At 37.3% G+C, this 17,215-nt stretch overlaps 1 protein-coding gene across 3 annotated transcripts in view; it reads right to left on the reverse strand.

Annotated features, from left to right (window-relative positions):
* The window catches only part of LOC121322289 (VPS10 domain-containing receptor SorCS3-like), a 131,537-nt gene extending 125,793 nt beyond the window's left edge, over nucleotides 1-5,744 (reverse strand). The window contains exon 1 of one of the 3 annotated variants that reach the window (XM_041262059.1): nucleotides 4,804-5,742. In XM_041262059.1, the coding sequence (XP_041117993.1) occupies nucleotides 4,804-5,544 (741 nt within the window). In that variant the 5' untranslated portion in view covers nucleotides 5,545-5,742. Of the gene's footprint in view, nucleotides 1-4,803 lie in introns of all 3 variants that reach the window. The other 2 variants (XM_041262058.1, XM_041262061.1) reach the window with 2 other exon arrangements.
* Nucleotides 5,745-17,215: the final 11,471 nt, after the last annotated feature.

The raw sequence follows: 17,215 nt of genomic DNA on the forward strand, positions 1-17,215 counted from the left end.
CTGTGTCAATGACAGAAAAGCATATTTTTGATGTACAGTCTAGTGCACTGCAGGTCTTTTACAGACAGGTTGTTTTAATAATTTAGAAGACTCTGTAAAGTCATTGCAGATTTTGAGCTCCACATTGTATGATTATGCTTAAGTAGAGCATCCTTAAAATCCTTGACAATGGCATCAATAATTCAAATGCTATTTTTTTGTTTGCTTAGTAACTGAATGTTATCATTGCAGCAGGTAATATATTTCAATGTTTTAATCTGGCAGACATGACCATGCCCTTATTTGAAATGTATTTTAGGAGACTGTGGCCCGCTGTTCAGATTTCTGCTGAAAATGAATTTAACAAGTAAACACAGCGTAGGTGCAAGAAGTGATCTGCCAGAAACTATAGTATCAACTTGCTTACTCAGAGCTGATGGAATTAAATGTGTCAACAATGCATATACATAAGAAACAGTGCTTGTTAAACGAGCATACTGGAACATCATTTTTTTTGAGTCTAGGAATCCACCAATGCCACGCCCCTTCCAGAATCCTAAGTGAAGAGCAGCGATTTTGCACCGCCATGCTTTTACACAGTGAGCCCCTCAGGAACCCCTATGCTTTCATTTATAACATATTTTGACCTGCCTTTTCTGTGGCCATACATTAGTTGAATACCCTGTATTCCACTCAGTGTTTTTATTAATTTTAATTGGTTTCTGATCTGACTATAGATTATTCTTTTTTAATCTTGGGTGGCTAACCCAGGCAAATGTATCGGAGCGTAAAAGCTCTGATTTTAGATGTCATACTAGATGCTGATGACAGACAGCTCTGTATTTCTTTAATACATGAAGTCTCTGGAGCTTTTTTCTCTCTGCACTGCCAGACTGCTATTCCAATACTCATAGGTTTAGTTGAGTTTTAGCTCCCTGCAGCTAAATGTGAAAAGGACTTGTCAGTTTATCCTTTCAAATTTGGTGCTCAATGCCTGCTATTTGAACCTCGGGCTGTCATTAAAGAACCTTGCAGTGTAATTAATAGATTAGAAGGGGTCGCTTTTGTGTCTGGTGCAGTTGTTGTTCCTGGATGCTTAGTGCAGTACTAGGTATTGGCAACAGCTTTCGTATAATCCTATAACAACATAAACAGCGAGATCCATTTTATATTAAACACGCCAAATGATTCAGGATTGATTTACATATCAAGTCTTCCTGATCTGTGACAGTTCTTGTATTGCTTTATGGTTACTTTTCGATTCCGGAAGGACAATGGTTTGTATTTATAGCTTAAGTCAGTGTCACACACATCACCAAAAAGAAATCCTGGATCACATAAACAAACAAAGTGTGTCCTCAGATCATGGCCAGGGTGTTGTCATACAGGTTTTTATTTTATGTCAGAGGAGTCTTAAGAAAAGCATTTTTCACATGACCAAGCTCTTGTATCTCAATTTTTTTTTTAGGTGGAAGATGAAATCCAGGGGGGATTTTCCAGTGCTGTGACAATCTCTAATAAAATCGTGGGGAGACATTCCATTGAGATAATAAATTGATGATATCAACTCCTGTCTTCTTTGATGTATAGGGTTAGATCTTTCAGAGCAATAAGAGGATGTGTCTCTTGAGGATACAACCCCTGTGTCACCAATTCAACTGTAGCCTGGCTGGTCAATACCTTCTTACAATAACTTTGGAACCCTATGCTAAATGAATCGGCTCTGCTTCCTATTGTAAGACATCACTACACCACTATCACTACTGACAATGATTGGCCTTGCTGAAAGAAGTCACACAAGAGAGGTCAATGACTCAACGGGAACAGCAGCTAAACCCATCTTCTTGTTCCCCCCAGGAGAGTGGTCCCTCCAGCCAGCCATACAGATCCATTTGCACGACAATGTGCAGGAAAGCTACTTTATTCCCTGATTCTTCCCAGAACAGTGGACTTTCAGGGTCCATCGCACCAATCACAAGCAATTAATACATCACAAATCCAATGAAGATTAAGTGCTACATCGGGAACAAAGAGAGGGGTTTGCTTGGTCTGCAAACTAAAGCACAGATCTAATGGCTGATGCATGTGTTTTGCTTAGCAAGGAGTTTGCTGCCTGGTGATTCTTGATAAGCATCCAGAGGTCATTATTGCCGCACCACAGAAGCCACCCCAAAAAATTTAATGAGTTAACGTGCCAACAACTGAGTGAGACCGTTTCAAATGAAGGTTTGGAAGTAAATTGGTAACTCATAAGACATAAGACAGCCCATCGTGCAAATGTGACAGTTCAGTGAAGATAGATAAACAATTGAATAAGGTTGTTTCACATGAAAGACAAGAAGACAGGCAACTGTTTTTTTTTTGTTTTTTGGTTTTTGTTTTTTTAACGTAGGATTTCTGAAATTTATTCATATTATTGTTCAATAGCAAGAAATGTCAAGCATATTATAGTAAATCAGGAGCCAGACATTCATAAACTGCTCTTTTAACTCTTAACTATTTCAAAGGAATAGATATTGTAGTAATTATAATAAAAAAAGAATAGTTTGTGGCTGAAACATTTCCTGTACATTTTATTCAAATTGCTTAATAAGTTCCAATTTCAAATCCCTTCCTGATTCAACAATCATGTTGTCAATAATATGTTGCAAGAAATAAAAGAATGCATTTAAAAACCGACACATCTTGCTTGAAAAGTATAGTGCAACCCAAAATCACTGCAACACAGTCATTTGAGTTTGTTATTGTAATATAAGAAAATGTGAATATTTCCTAGGAACGCAATGTGAAATATATTAAAACCACGGCGGGCATCAATTCAACTAATAGCAATGTAATCTAATTTATTTTATAAGAAAAAAAAAAACACAAATTAAAAAAAAATAACAACAACAACGGGTATATATTCTAAACTGTATCCTGAGTCATCTTTTATTGATTGAACATACAAAAAAAGATATTGGATTGGACTAGAGCATTGTTTAGCGCGCTTGGGGTATTTGTCTCGCAAAGCGCTTCATGTTGTAAATCGCCTAATGCCAAGCCTTTTAATTCTGTATCATCCATATGTTACTGAAGGAATAGATTACAGCCCGTTTAGTTAAAAAAAAAAAAAACTGCGCCACCTTTTGGCAGAACAGTGTATTTACAATGCAAACCCATATCAATAACGAACAGGGAAACCCTACTGTGCAGCATTGGTATTCATTGTTTATTGCAATTACGCCATTCCTGCTTGAGAAAACAAAGTAGTCAGAATTGGCCTTCCTGGTTTGCTTTTGTTCTGTAGATCACTCAAAATGTATTTGAAACAAGTTACTGCTGTTTTAGGACTTGTTGCTGTACTGTAAAATGTCAGAATGGCTACAAAAGCCCAAACAACTTCTATTGAAACTGGTGTGTATTACCTTTAATGCACTATCATGCCTGTGAAACCATTGCAGAGACGTGGGATACGCTTTGAATTCTGTATCAATAGCCACTTCTATACATTTGTAGAAAGGGATACATTATTACAGAAAATTTAAATGTTTAATCTGTAAACATCTTTTTTAATCAAAAGTAATTTGTCTTTAAATGTCGCCATTAACACAGCAATACAACCAATCATTTTGGGTCAAAAAAAAAAAAAGGATATATAAAAGGAAATATAATCAATGAACACTTTTAAGCCAGTATAATGAACATTATTTATACCGCAGAAGGACGTTTTAACTTTTGATAACTCTCTTACTGTATAGTCGAGCACCTACTTGTTAGAAAATAGTGGTAATCGATCAAAGTTGTGTTTTTGACTGTTTTTGGTAACTGATCGATTTCTCCTTTAGTTTAATAAGCGAGAAAACTTTTTGGTGTGTATGGAGGTCTATTTAATACTGATTACTATTCTGGTACATTTATTAGGACATTATATTAGATGTCAGCATCAGTTTGACAGTCCATAAAGAAGGCTATTGCTTTCGTATAGCTGTTTTATTCTCGTCATTATAATGAGTCAGACAATTGCTAAAACACCAGTCATTGGTCAACAACCTATAACCCATTGTCTCTTCCCTGCTTCACCGTCACCTGGCTTGAGACTGGGAGACCGAGTGCTCTTCAATCAAACAGTTTAATGGAAAATGGAGGATCTTTACAAGTTTGTGGACAGAATTGCTGGTTTTTAATAGAGACAATCTGTCAGGGAGTACAGTAAAAATGATTTTAGACGGCTCCGTTTTAAAACAAATAAAGTAAATCGGGTTTTTTTTCTTCTTTTTTTTCGTGAATGGAAGATCTAAAGTTATTTAAACTTTTAGTTTATAATATAAAGTCAAACGTTGTACAAAAATAAAAATAAAGAATGTCCTAACCATTGTAATCATTTTATTAGTTGCCAGTGAATCTCTCTAAAGCATACTGTCAAACTGTCCTGTTCATATAGAAATGGCATTTGGTCTTATTCTAGCATTCTGAAGTTAATGGGCATAATTTGATTATTGAATTAGTTGGGAAAAGGGACCTCCAGCTCACTGCAATAAATAAGCTTTGCTTGGCCGCTCACACAAAATGTGTTGCAAACACAGAAACCAGTCCATATACAATGGTGTCAAAGAACATGCAGAAACCATCACCTGCTCCAAACTCACAACAACAAATCATTTTTTGGTTTTGTTTTGTTTTGTTTTTGGTTTTGTTTTTTTGTTTTTTTTTAAGATACATGCACTTTGCAAAGGGAAAAAAAAACTACTGTGATGAAACTAGGTATTTCATGAATTGTTGAAAAAAGTGATCCATGTTATAAAAATATTATATTTATGATTAGTACCAAATGGTTGAACTTACACTGCTGTTGTGTCCTGACCAGTGCACCATGGCTTGGTTATGAGCAGAATCCCCGGTCAGTGCAAAGGTGGTGCTGGTAAGCTTCAACTCCTCCTGCTTGGAGTTGGTCACTTTCCCGTCATCTCTGGTCCATTTCAGTTCAGCTCTGCTCAGTCTTTGTCCGTCCAGTGATGTGTGAGCGGTTTTCCTCTTTCCCGACTGTTCTCCATCCAAAGGGATGCTAGATCTGCTCCGCTTTGCCCTCAGCAAGTTGTCACCGTACAGCAGGTTCTTGTCGTCTGTGTGCATAAAGTTGCCCCTATCTGATACTGTTTCCCCACCATTCTGCCCTAAATCAACCGGTTTCTCCACATCCACGGTCACCTCTCGCCCCCATCTCTCGACCGCTTCTATACCAGGACCTGTCATTTCGGAACTAGTTGGTTCGGCTACGGACGGGGGTGTTACCACACCAGTGCTCATTGCCTTTACATCCCTGGCAACACCCGTTACATCCGAAGTAACCACAACTCCTAGCCCCGAATAAAAAGGCTCCACAGACCTTTCCAAATGCTTCTTTAGAAATATTTTCCCGGTCTTCCCCGCGTCCATCTGCAGGTCCAATAACACACCCCTCCGGTGCTGTGTCGCCGGCGATATGCACAATGTACAAGTTATCTTACCCTTGGCAATACTCAGAAAACAAGCAGAGAGCAGAAAGCAGGTCCACAGAGCTGAGTGCAAGCCAGCCCTGATCTCCATCGCTTATTAGGAATTGGGGGTTATTCTTTGCAATTCCCACTTAACGTTTAGGGAGCCCACAGCTCCTTGGAAGTTAGGGAGATTTTTGTCGTTGCTGCTGTAGTCTTGTTTTTTAAAAAGTGCTTTTCAGCGAAACTGTTCACGTTCAAGGATCTGATCAAGTGAGCTACCACACGGGGGAGGAGCTGAGGTGATGCCAAGCTGCCAAAGAGAGAGGGAGAGTAAGAGGGAGCAGAGACAATGCAGGAGCAGTTTTGTAACTAACCGCGCAGCGATGCTGCATTTGAACAATAATTGCCTAGTTGATACTATTTTCTTACGAGTAATAAATACCCTTATTCATTAAAGTTTTGTCAGCTTGAAACCAACTATAAAGCATTACTTAGGGCGAATGTTACAGTCTGGTAACTTACTATAGACTACGTGTAGGCTACTTTAAATAAGGAATAATAATAATAATAATAATAATAATAATAATAATAATAATTCAGACAGAGCTCTAAATTGCACATATGTGTGGATACTAGATATTTGTGCCAGTAATCAATAGTATTTATTGTATTATATTTATTCATTTTAAGATATTGGATGCGTATTGATAACCGATAATAGATAGTTATGTACGTTAACGTAGTTAAACACAGATACAAAGCAGCAGTCAGTTAAAAACAGATTAGAAATGATGACTAGGTAGACTATTGTTTATCGTATATAGATGGTATTTTCAATAGAGTCCATGTGAGGAGTAAAACAGTTCATGCCTGTTGGCTGTAGTCTTGTTAGGAATACTCATCAGCTGCTTACTTACACACTTACTTGCACAGTGCAGCAGAGATTTTTAAAGGAGTTGGGAGTAAATGTTTTAGTCCCCTTTCAATTCAAAGATGACCAACAACATACTTATGGGATATGCCTGCCTGTTGGTAGGTATTACTGAGCTGTTTATTTCAGAGCTGCCAATAGGCCCCTTCCTGGGATGACGTCCTCGTTCCTGCCTACGAGGGATCAAAATGGTCATCCCACGGAAGCCATTCCTCTTTGCCTCTCAAGATGGTAAAGTAAGACCTTTTGTGTTGACAACTGAGCGTACACTAAAGCAACTTTTCTGGATCGACTGCAGTCTCATTGCATTCATATTAAAGGTTGTCTTGCCGCTTTCGTGGAACCAGCGACTCTATAAAATAAAAGTCTCCTTTCTTCAGCAGCCTGCCTCTTGCGCTGCAGGCCTGCTTCTGTTGTTTGTGCGTGATTGTCTGTGCAGTATTGATTTAAAGGATTGAATGTGTGTGTGTTTTTAGCCTACAATCTTGGGGAGAATACAGTTCCTCCACAGGGCTAGGCTCTGCTGTAACCCTGCCGTTGAGTGATTCCGCCAGCTACTTATGAGGGTCATTCTCCCCGAATGGAGCCTTGCTATTGTACTGCAGGCTCTCACAAAGACACTCCATAGAGTTGAAGTATCTGTCTATGAAGACAGTCTTCCTCTTGACTATCACCTCCACAAAGCAGGTCAGTGAGCTACAGGTGCTGTCATTACACAGCTCCTGCATGCATATTTGGGAAGATGGCAGCAGGGTGTCACTACGTACAAACCCTCTTTCCTCCCTAAAGTGATCAAAGCCTTCCACATTAATCAGTCTGTGGAACTGGAGCCTTTCCATCCACCCCGATTTTCTTTGGAGGAGGATAGGAGATAGAACTTCCTCTGCCCGGTATGGGCATTGAGGTGCTACGTGGATAAGAAAAGAGCTCTGCGTCATACTGACCAGCTCTTTGTCTGTCATGGTATACGGACCCTAGGACAGCCACTCTCGAAGCAGTGACTATTGCACTGGAATATGGACACAGTCTCGACTGTGTATGATAGTGCCACGCATTCTACTAGAGTGTTGGGTACATTTTGGGCCCTCTTCAGAGGGGCCTCACTGTCCGATATCTGTACTGCGGCTAGCTGGGCTATGGTAAAGATTCAGCCTGGCCAATGACACCTATCGGAAAGTTGGATACTGATTAGACATCAAAAAGCATATTTAATGTTTTGAATTAGAATTGATTTACAGTGTTGTGTAAAATGAGCTGAAAGAAATGATCCCTTGAATTTGTCGTAGACATCCACTGCAGATTGGTAGGCTACATATTGTTTCTAAGATCAGCGGTTTCAGTTATTTAATTTCACTGACATAGTTACAATCACTAGGCAATCACTGAATAAGATCAATAATTAAAAATAAAATAAAATCTGCCTTACACACTTTATTAGAGACTGAGACTCCTGCAAAGACTTTCCTTTATTAAAGCAGAAGGTTAGATGATACGGAGGTCTCTTGCCATTCATCATGTAACAATGTTATTATCGAACTGCAGCTTAGCAACTGCTTTAGATTATAGTATATAGTCTATAGGTGTATCTTCTTTTTCAGTGGCTAACTACAGTAGATGATTGAGTGATTGAGGATGTACAGTGGGCCTTTCAAATAATAATAATAATAAAACAGCAACTAGTGAATCTGCGTGTAAGCCTGCACCTTCCATACTAATAAGCAATGAACATGTGTGCCAAGTTCTTATTGCCAGTATATGGTTTTAGCCATTTCGGAGTTGCTGATCTGACCTTTGACCTTTGGTGCATTTAAAACATGCTCAGGTGCATGAAACAATACTTTATTACTTTTTTTGTACTCAATGAGCACCTAACATTTTTTAGTAAATCAATGCAGGTTTGATCTAGTTTTAGTTTATATACAGTATTAATCAATGTTGTCCTATTTAAAGGTGTTTTACGAGGTTCTGTAGTTCTGTTTGGCAGGTGAAAAGATGGAATTGATTTGTCAATTAGAATGGAGGCTGTTTATTGATCTTCATTCTTGATTGGTTGTGGGCTGCCGCGTTGCAGTAACATTAGACCTAGACATTTTAAATAATGTTATTTATGGCAGCACCTATCACGACCTCAATTACCCAATGACTCGAATAACATCGGCTTGCCATAAGGTTTCATTCCACTTCTGCAGGTCAGCCAGATAAGCATTTGGGCTGAGCAGGACCTGAATACTTGACTTAGACCAGCCTCATCACATGACTGTAAACAGATCCAACCATTGCCCCCCGTGACACTGCTTACGGTCAATATTTTTTTACAAACTCCCTCAAATTACATCATCACAATGAAGGTCCTTCCTCTCTTCTTCACAGAACAAAGCAAAATGGGAGACAACAGAAAATGAATTACAAAATATACTACAAAACAAAGATGCTGCAAACACTAAAATCGTCATAACATTTTTGCTTTCATTATTTTCTGACTTCCTTAAATTCAAACAAATCCAACTTGCCAATGTAAATGAATACAATGTTCACAAATTCAACAGACTCCTATGAGAATTCTATGCCGCAGTGAGAAAGTCAGACAGACAGCTCTAGGCCAAAAAAACTTTAATAACTCTGCGCTGTGGACTTCAAAAACATGACTTTCTTGACTGATTCATAACACAAATATGTTTGTAACTATAGGTGTATTTTTCCAAAGTAAATGCTTCTTACCAAATAATACTTTTATATGAATATAGAAATCTGTAAAGGAAACAAGCAAATAAAGAATGGTTCAGCAGCTTAGCTTTCAAATGAATATCGTCTTTATTTGTCATTTATCATCATTTGACTATTTTACTGGCAATATCAATGTAAATCAATTTAACTCCATGAAATGCAAAGTGGAAACAATGGTCTTTCATTCATGTAACCCATGAAATCAATATATGTCATTGCCATGTAAATACTGAATTTGTGAAATATTGGTATTTGTTATGAACTCCCTGTTCTGTGCCTGTTACAGGGACATGTTTCATTGTACATGTACATGCTGGCAATACAAAAGGAAACCCTTGAAAACCACAATGTAGGCAAGACAAATGGGCTGTTAAATCTTGAATGTGTTTCTGTTGAACAGAGTGCCTGTCTAGTCCAGTCATTTGGTAGACATTAGTATAATGTCACACTGTCTCTCAAGCTACTGCCATGCATTGACTCTACTTCCTTTTAGTAAGTTTGTATTCATACAGGACCTGAGGAAATGAGGTCTGATTGCACAAAGGTGTCAGATTTCTCTAATGGGCCCACGTGTTATTTTTTACAGTCTAGTGTAATAATTTTGTTTTACTGGAAATGCAATGTTCATTACGATTTCAGCTAATCAATGTAATGTTCATTACGATTTCAGCTAATCAATGTAATGTTCATTATGATTTCAGCTAATCAGTGCAATGTTCATTATGATTTCAGCTAATCAATGCAATGTTCATTATGATTTCAGCTAATCAATGCAATGTTCATTATGATTTCAGCTAATCAATGCAATGGTCATTATGATTTAAGCTTATCAATGCAATGTTCATTATGATTTCAGCTAATCAATGCAATGTTCATTATGATTTCAGCTAATCAATGCAATGTTCATTATGATTTCAGATAATAGTTTCTCAAGTAACATCACTACATAAAGGGAACAAAGTGAATGACTTTTTATTTCGAGTAAAAATGGTTAAATTAAAGCTACTTAAAAAGTGTGAGTAATGTCATTAAGGACATACATTTGTGCACCTGCTGTATGTGTTACAGGTAATGTCATTTTTCTTGCCTACAACAATCTGACAATCATTTCTCAATGAAATGCAAACCTAGTCTGTTTAAAGCATATTGCTTCTGAGATAGGTCTTGCCTCACCGTCTGGCATACACCTATTATTAATACAGTGTAATTTTATTTCCATTTTCATTGTAAATTCCTTCCTAGTGATTTATGTTGACAATTAGCCATGGCAATGAAAGGGGGGGGGGGGGGGGGTTACAGTATTAGTTAATAAAGTTGTTTGTTTGGACTGTAGTCTATTTATATTGCAGTTGGATGGTTGTGCTTTTCAAAAGAAGTATTCTTTGGAAAAGCTCAAAAACTAATCTGGATCCCTCAGCTGGGATGTATTAAATCACATACCGTAAGGCAACTGCATCCATTGATTTATTTCTCCTTTTTAAATTTTGTAGTGGTTTTGAAGTTATTATTAAAACCCCAGGAATAAATACGATCACAGATTGCATTTACCACCGTCACTGTGATCCCCTGCTGCATACAGCAAGGCAGAGTGGTCAAAGTAGTATCATAATAATCATAATTCATATAATACTGTTAAATATGATATGAATTCTGAGCACAGGCAGTCTCAGGGGTAGTTGGAGTTTGTTCATGCTGACTCAAGCATTGCTCTATTAACAGGTTTCCTTGCCAGAGGTTGGCAGGCATCTTTATACTCTGATACCATATCCATCTTTTCACCTCTGGGTCTCAGAGGGCCATATTTCTAAATGATGGGGATGTGGGCTTATTGAATTAAAATTAGAAGCAGCATCCCATAATGTTCAAACCACGACCTCCTACTTACCTCATCTGATATATAAATAATATATACTTAATATATATTCAGCCTTTTTTATAGGTCATTATTGTCTGGAGGCAGATTTTCCTCTTCGACGGACACATTTAATTTTTGGGACACGGGTAACTGTATTTATTTTCTCTAGGCACTACTAGAATGACTTTTTTTTCATTTACATTTACACTGTACATTTTCTCATGTTTTTGTGCTGAAATAGATTAGAAATCTTGGAATAACAACTGCAGAAAAGTGTTGCTGTATAATCTATGCTTTAGTATATTTTGATTATAGTAACTTAATTTCTGATGGTCAACGGAAATATGGGTCATGCAATTGGGAGTTTGCTTGTTCAAATCCCGGTGATGCTGAGTTGCTGATGTTGACTAAAAATCCATAAGGCACCATGAATGGGATTGGTTTGCCCCACAGCTTATCTGCACTGCAATACTGGTAACCCTGTGTGTTGATTTACAATGGTGCAGTCCATAGGTTTATAAATTACACTGCTTGACTCCCGCCTTCCTGACAGCACACAGTCTTGAATCTCTATCAGATCTCAGAGTTACACTATATTCTTCACACATATTCAGGTAGTTGGGTGGCTGTTTTGCAGGGTAGTGTACTAACTAAGCTTTTACACAGGTGTTACACAGGAGTTAGAACAGGCATTTTGTTACAGTACAGAAAAATATCATAATGTTGTATTTCTTAAAATCCCAGTAACACTTTAGTTTAGGGATCCGATATAAGTGATTATAAACCCTCTATAAACATATTATTAATAATGCTATTAACATTTATATAATATGATTAGAAATAATATGAGTATTATTAAGCACTTTTGTAACTATTGTTTATAATTACTTATAACAGATATAGTCTATCTTTTCAGATCTGTTTGTCTCTGTCTGCTTTTATATGTCTGTTGTATTGTATGGGGTTGCTTTGTTTTTGCAATGCAGTTATTATATACTTTTGCCATTGTTTTGTTTTTGCTATTGTTTATGATTACTTATAATGGATCCCTAAACTAAAGTGTTACCAAAAGCCCCAGCAAAACACTGAATTGTGCACTTTTCACATGTGTGTGTTTGTGTATAGAGCTTCAATATACTATTGTGTTTGCTTTGATGGTATGTCAGCGTTCTTTTATTATATGTTAATTATATAGCAGCACACTGTTGTATTTTGTTTAACTGTAGACGATGACAGTATAAAAGCTGAATAACTGTAATGTGTCACTCTTGCAATCTTGTGATTTTTGATCATTGAGACATGGATCTTTGGTTATGTAGAGTACTGAAACCTACACTTGGTAGAGAATCTTGCTTCAACTTGAATACATGTTACTCTATTGAGTCATGCATGAAAGACACTGGCAATGTAACTGTAGAATGGTATCCTAACTGTACAATCATCTTTGATTATTTACTGGCATTAATGGTGTTTAAATAAGTTAAAACTATTTACCCAGCAGCTGCATTTTATACAAGCTTCTTTACAGATCAGATACTGTATTGAAAGCAATAACTGCCTTTTACCATCATGAGGAACAGTGCTGGGATTAAGTGGTGGATTTATCCCAAGTGGAATTAAAGGACTAGTCAATGTATGCGTTTAAGAGTAGTGTATTGATGAGTGTATTGATGAGTGTATTGATGTCGATATCCTGGAATTACTAGCTGTATGCAAGTAGCTAAGCAAATATGTAACCCTGTGGTACTGGGATTAATGCAGTGTATTGCTCAATACTGCTATCAGTTTGGGTAGGTAGTGGGGAAGAATGATTATCGTATTTGAATTGATTGCACCACAACATGGCTAATTTAACATAAAGTGACAGGGGAATGAGAGTAAATTATTTGCCATAGAAAGTAAGTGTCTTCTCAGGGTACACTTAGCAGGTTTTATTGGTTTTGTGTACAAAACAAATGGGGGATGGGGAGACTATATTTAACACCACAGCCCCTTAGTCTTTTTGTGGACAGTGATAAATGGTAACAGAGACTTCATTAAGGTGGAAGATACCTGCTTAAATTGAAGTCCCAGAAGTGCTGGTGCCTGGAAGCCTTCACAACATCACTACAGCATGGTGGCCTTTTCACCATTCCCTTAATTGGGTAAGGCAACCTTTTAAAACTTAGATTAGTTTTCCAGTGCTGGTCCAATAACACTTTGTAATGGAGAAAGCTCTGTGTTTTTTTGTTTGTTTTTTTTCACAAAGAAGTTGAAATGAAGCTTGGCTCAACGGGAGTATGTCAGGCCACAAGCCCTCAAATCTCTGGTGCACTCTTTATTTCTTGTTTTCTAAGTTGCGCAATAGCTCCAACTATCAGGTACATGTTAGCAGAGGCAATGCATCTTTAAGTATATTAAATATAAGAGTAAAAGTAAAATAATTGTAGCTAACAAAATATTTCCACAAATCCTACCTGTTTTGCAAGTGTATTAACCAGGTAGATTCTTACGTTTTTATGACGTGGTTATGGGGTTATGAGCACAGCACTAAAGCGAGTCTTTTAGGTTGTAAAACCTTTATGAATTAACAGGAAAATGAAGACACAACTGACATGTTAAACATAAACAAAACTGACAAACATTTATGCTCTGTAAATTGTGCCCTAAGTCTTTTAAAGTATAAGAGATTTTATACATCTATACATGTTATGATTTTATTAATTCCTCAGCTCTGTAAAAACATTACATCACCCAGGGACTGAAATATTACAAAGGAAAACAATGACCATGCTGATTATTTATTTAATTATTTTTGTGAGCTGCACCTTCTGCTTTATATGCTAAACATTTATTATAGCAAAAAATAATGCCATATCTATATGAAAATTCCAGTAAATCAACTTAAATAATATGCTTAATAAAGGCAAAAGGTTTTTGCAAACACACTATTATTTCCATTTGTCAGACTGCCTTGGTAGACTAATATTAAACTCATCTTTCATTCTTCTGGGATGGTGGCACAGATAAACAGCGGGGAGAAGAGAGCGAGGTGAGTAAAAAGGCTCCAGACAGCAAATAGTGAGCATCTGGGTCTATCCCACTTTTTACAACAAAGTCATTACTGCTTGCAGAGAGCTTTCACAGTGAACACAAGCCATGTTTATGTTTCAGCAGGAGGACAAAGCAGCAGGTTCTGGATAAGCACAGCAAACAAGGAGTTCAAACCATAAAACAAAAGGGGTTATAATCAAACACACTGTTGTCTTTTTTTCAGGCTAAAAATAAAAATAAAACTTTCTCAATTGTTACAAAAGTCTAAATTCATAGTTTGTTTAACAAAATCTCTTCTTACTGCTGTAATACCTTGTTGCCACTTCACTTGCACAGTACCAGTGATAACCCTGGATACACCAATAACCCTAATCCTGCACAGAGCTAAACAGACATGGCTGCTGCATCAAGGCAACTGTCTGGCTGCCTCCTGAGACTCACCAGTTCTTTACAGATGGCAGCTGTAAATTGTTAGGGTAGGCTTCTGTAGAATCTTTGGGAACACTTTAAAAAAAGTACCTACTGATTTGAGTAAGTTCAAAACTAATGCTTGCTTCAATCTCCTATACAGAAGCTCTAGTGTTTTAATAGGTTGAGGACTTGGATTCAACTCAACTCTAGTGGATTGTACTCTTTAGTAATGTGGGAAGGCTTACTTTGTAAGTGAAGGTGTTTTGTGATGGACACCTACCCCTTATCACAAATAACACTTGGTGAGAGGGACACAAGGGAGAGAAACACATAAGGCTTTCTAATTATTTGCAGGAAGACACTCTGTATGCCTTGGTTGACAGCAATTTATAGCAACATATTATGTTTTTCATGATTTATAAAAAAAAAAACATACCTTAGGCTAAATGTAATGGCTATTATTGTGAGGAGTGGAAAGCAGTTTTATTCTCTTTTAATCCAGTTTTCCAGACAGGCAAAAATGGATTAGTGTTTTACTACCGCCCCTGTTATAAGGCTTTGTTTTCCTACAACCCTGTATGAAGAATACATTCAACATTTGGAATGATTTTCATGGACAAACAAACACATACAAATTACATTTTCACTTTTATACGTAAAATAGTGGGAGAAGCCAGGTGTACCTTTACCATTGTCCCATCTACTGAAGCATAATGGGGACTATGTCATGTTGTTAGAAGGAAATGTGGCAGGGGTTCAGAAGCTACCAAGTAGGTGGACTGCACTGCCTGCATAGTCTCATGCAGTATAGCATTGCAAAAGACCAATTACATAATAAAGGACATGGTTGAAACAAAGTCTTGCAATGGAAGGGTATGGAAGATCCAAGGATGCCTACTCCTGCCTTCTCCTGAATATCTCTTCAAGCATATAGCATTGGTACCCAGATTCCAGGTAAAGAACCCAGATTCCAGGTCTAGAACCCAGATTCCAGGTCTAGAACCCAGATTCCAGGTCTAGAACCCAGATTCCAGGGTTAGAACCTCTAACACTTAAGGCCTCCAGTGTATAGATAAGGAACACTGTGACTGTAATATAACAAGAGGCGACACTCTGATTGGTGTGCCAGCGAATGAGACCGTGGGCCAAACGTGTTACTATTGTGTGCTGTTCAAATTAAATAAAGTCTGCTTCAGTGGGAGTCTCATTTTTTTAATATGTGGAAAATGTAATAAAATCATTGTTAAAAGATTAGTCTATTTTAGCACAACTAAAGGAATACCAAAATGTTTCTAAATCTTATTCATTCTGATATTTCTGTAATTCTTTTTTTTTTTTTTTATCTGTCTTTCCATTGCATAATCTAAACAGGATCTCACCGAATTTAAACTCTGGTCTTCTTATAGAAGAATATACTGGTTTGCTTAGAGTGAAGATAAGCTCTCCTTTCAAGCTATCTGCTGAGCACTTTGTAGTGACGTTATTTATCATGTGCACGGTTGCGAAATATGATTGGCTGTTACAATCTCCTGACTGTTGTTTACTTTCCTGTGGTAAACAGGTGGTGCATTTAAAAAGATGTCAAGGTCTTGTCCAGTATTTATGTGGCTTTGCTTAAAATAACCACAGATGAGATTCCTATAACAGACAGTTCTTCATCGGTAATCAGTTAAGCCATCATTTACTAAAGATAATGATAGGCTGAAGGAAAGAATCAACAGCACCAGCAGGGTCAGTGTAATCGCCGGCAGAAAAAAAACAAAACACTGCATGCTCTTCTAAACATGGAAACCTTGTTGCACAACTAGTGGCTCGGGTGTGGACAAAGCAGTGCAGATGATCGAGTTGTGCAATTTCGAGCGATTTGAGTGATTTGATTACACAACTTATCGCTCAGGTATGGACCTGGCTTTAAAGCATTAAGGTGTGACTGTAAAATACCATGTGTGCTAAAATGTAGTCTATTTAGTGTGTGGTGAACCCTCTTATCTTAATCTAGGCTAGAAAAACACATTTTTCATGTTTTGGTGTGCAATTTCTCAAGGTAACTATTTGCCCGGTGTGGTCGTTAAGAGAAGGTGTACAGTTGAATCTATAGGTTTGCTCCGGGTCACTAGTAGCTGGCTGCTGCTGTTTATTTGTTTCAATGGCTAATACAATGCTGTCACACGGTACCAGCTTTCTTAGCAATTCTGTTTCCAGCTGTACGATTCACTGCTCAGCACAATTAAAACACATGCAAAACACTTTTAAGTTCCTCTGTGTTAAACCAGACTTTATGTACTGTATATACAAGATGTGAGTTCTATCATGTTTTGTGGTTGGTGTGTGTTTGAGATGAGAATTTGGCAAACTTAAGTATAAAGTGGTTTTGTCTTAGACTATATTTGGAGCCATTTGATTAGCATAATCATGCAACCAGATCATGGTCTCTATTGAAACTGGCGCTGCACATGGCAAATGGACTATAGTTTTTTTTTTGTTTTTTGTTTTTTTTTTTACAGCAGATGGGAATAAAAGTTATTGTACAAAGTTATTGTTCAGTATAATTAAGGAGAAAATGGATGACAAAAAAAAAACTATTAAAAAACAGCTAGGTAAATTGCATAAATTAATACTATATATATAGGTATTTTCCGACAGATTGATTTGGAACAGTGATTAAACATAGTTTAAAAAATAACATTCAAGGTCACTTACCAGAGATCAGGGACGTCATATTGCCCATTCGGGCTAAAGAAAATCTCAGATCCATTTTATACTGGTTATCTGCTTCCGACACCTCGGTTCTTTATTGCTGGCTTCTACAATTGAAATTGTTTATTT

The sequence above is a fragment of the Polyodon spathula genome, chromosome 10 (assembly GCF_017654505.1).
Source record: "Polyodon spathula isolate WHYD16114869_AA chromosome 10, ASM1765450v1, whole genome shotgun sequence".
NCBI lineage: Eukaryota > Metazoa > Chordata > Actinopteri > Acipenseriformes > Polyodontidae > Polyodon > Polyodon spathula.